At 42.7% G+C, this 2,609-nt stretch overlaps 1 protein-coding gene across 1 annotated transcript; it reads left to right on the top strand.

Moving 5' to 3' along the window:
• The first annotated feature begins 601 nt into the window (after positions 1-601).
• Positions 602-2,139, top strand: LOC101851936. The gene is made up of 2 exons (XM_005094993.2): positions 602-817; positions 1,901-2,139. The coding sequence occupies exons 1-2, from the start codon at positions 617-619 to the stop codon at positions 2,123-2,125; spliced, it is 426 nt and encodes a 141-aa protein (XP_005095050.1). The 5' UTR covers positions 602-616; the 3' UTR covers positions 2,126-2,139.
• The last annotated feature ends 470 nt before the right edge of the window (positions 2,140-2,609 follow it).

The following is a 2,609-nucleotide window of genomic DNA, read 5'->3' on the forward strand; positions in this document are numbered from 1 at the left end:
CACACTAAAAAACCTAAACTAAGCTTAAAATAAAAATAAAAAAGCATCCTGCACACATAATCAACGTCTGTGGTGTACGTAGTGGCTAGGCTTTTGGCCCTTGCATATGCAGACGAAAGAAATTCGATTCCCTTAAGAGTAAGTTTTTTTCTTCCGTATCGGGTACCCCTGTCTGTCTCTTGAGATGCGGTATCCCATTCTGCCCAGATTTGCTGTGCTGGAAGCCCACCTCTCAACTCTCAACTAGTCTGAATTGTGTGGATGAGAGAGTACAACAATTGCCTGTTTTTTAAATTTAAACTATATCCGTACGCCCTGGGTTCATTTTGCATTTTGTACCCCCTGGGCTGTATTCTTCATATTTTAGAATACTTCTAGAACGAAGATCTCTGTGAAACTTTCGGTATTTAAAAAAAATCATTTTGACAGACTGCTATTCAAAGCGTACGGATCGGATTAACGGGTAAATTTCCTCTTTGGAAAGTGGTGGCGTAGAGTTCATCACGTCGTATGGATACGATAGTAAAACACGACATACGGATAGGGTTAAATCCTGTACTTATGCTCCATGATGTCGCATCTTTCTTCCCAACACAGTAAGTTGCACGTCATTTGGATGGAGACCCACGGCACCTTAGAACTGACCAACACTTCTGGTTCTTTAGAGACTCTGAACAACAACACAGTTCCTTCAACCGTCCTCGTAGCCACCGGTGTCAGAGATGAAAACATTCTGCTGGTGAATTCGTATCAAAGGGATTTCGTGGATCCTGGGAGATGGCATCAAAATACTTGGGCAGACTTCATATTATTTCAGGTTAGAAAAATGGCTAATTGTTTGAACAATGGAAACGTTTAAAATGTAGGGTTTATTTTACGCCCACATCTTAGATTATTTAGGAGGCGGGCTTCCGACCCTGCCTGTCAGGGCCAACCCAGCCTGAGTTGGAAAGAACATCCCAGCAGATACTCGATCGAGTCTCCAGTGTGCAGCAACGGAGCGCCGAATCGCTTTATAACAAACGCCAGTTATGAACATTAGGCTGAAAGCAAAGTAAATATGGAGGTGATGGTGGGGGTGGGGTTTTTGGGGTGGCGCAATGGAGGATGGGACTTAGATATGCGTATACATAATTGTAGGGTGTGTTTTCTTTGAAAAAGGGATAAGGGGTATGACCAGATTTATTTTTAAATTTTAGGTTAGAAACCCGCACGCATGGATGTAGACAAACGCATGCATACACACACACACACACACACACACACACACACACAGACATACACACACATACACACACACAACAGACACCCACAAGCGCGCACCTATACCCCCACACTCACACACATACATACACACACACACACACACACACACACACACACACGCGCGCGCGCGCGCGCGCGCGCACTCACGCACATCCAAACATACACACCTTTACACTATATTACAAAAGGGCGTTAATACCCGTGTTTCACTCCCAGCTTGTGGTTATTGGGATCGCAGGAAGGCAGGCAGGCAAGCAGACAGGCAGGCACGTACGCCCGCACGCAGGCATGAATGCATCCAGACGTGCACACACGAACGTATGCATACATACATACATACATACATACATACATACATACATACATACATACATACATGCATACATACTACAGTTGAATCTGCTCTTACAACATTCTGTACAAGACAATTGCATGTACAAGCAGCCATTTTCCACTTCCTACCTTGCCTATTTATTACATTACAATAACACTGTGCAAGACGACTACCTGACTAAGGCAGCCATTTTTCTCCTTGAACACCGGTTTCCGGCTTAGACAACCACAGCTGTATTACTTACGAAAAGCCGTTAGTTGGGCCCGTTACTTCTCCGAAACATCTCTTTCGAATCCTCAGCTTGTGAGTCCAATCCTCGTTGTCATAGGAACGTTTGGCAACGTGTGCGTGGTGCTGGTTCTGAGCAAGCGGAAGTACGCCAGCGTTTTCAGCACTCTTCTCTACGGCACGCTGGCTGCGCTGGATTTTCTAGTGCTCTACCTTGCCTTGGTCCGCTACTTCCTTGTCGCTACCATACGTCTGGACTTCAGGCAGTTCTCCTTCAGAGTCTGTTGGTATGAATGAATGAATGATTGGAAAAATGAATGAATGAATGAACTGAATTATGGATGAATGAATGAATGAATGAATGAATGAATGAATGAATGAATGAATGAATGAACAGTTTGATGGATGGATGGATGGATGAACGAAAGAGTGAATCAACCAATCAATCAATCAATCAATCAATCAATCAATCAATCAATCAACGCATTAATAAAAGAATGAATGAATCTCTAACTGAAAGACGCATTAATGCACAGGTGAACAGATGTGTTAATAAAAGTAAAAATGATTGAATGATTGAGCGGATGTATCAGATCTCTTTATGGACGTGAAAGGAAAATAGACTTGATACATAAACATAAGCATATTGCCAAATGAATGAAGCAATGAACGAGTGAATGGATAGATGGATGAATGAATACAGTGAAAGAATAATTAAGTGTAAGGATGAAACAATAAATGAAGGCATCAGTCAAGGGACATGTTGCTGTGTTGCTTATCA

The sequence above is a fragment of the Aplysia californica genome, unplaced genomic scaffold, assembly GCF_000002075.1.
Source record: "Aplysia californica isolate F4 #8 unplaced genomic scaffold, AplCal3.0 scaffold00093, whole genome shotgun sequence".
Taxonomy (NCBI): Eukaryota; Metazoa; Mollusca; class Gastropoda; order Aplysiida; family Aplysiidae; genus Aplysia; species Aplysia californica.

Coding starts and splice junctions, on each gene's coding strand:
- LOC101851936 (XM_005094993.2), top strand. CDS start 617: ATGGAGACCCACGGCACCTTAGAACTGACCAACACTTCTGGTTCTTTA. Junction 818..1,900: donor CAGACTTCATATTATTTCAG/GTTAGAAAAATG, acceptor TCGAATCCTCAG/CTTGTGAGTCCAATCCTCGT.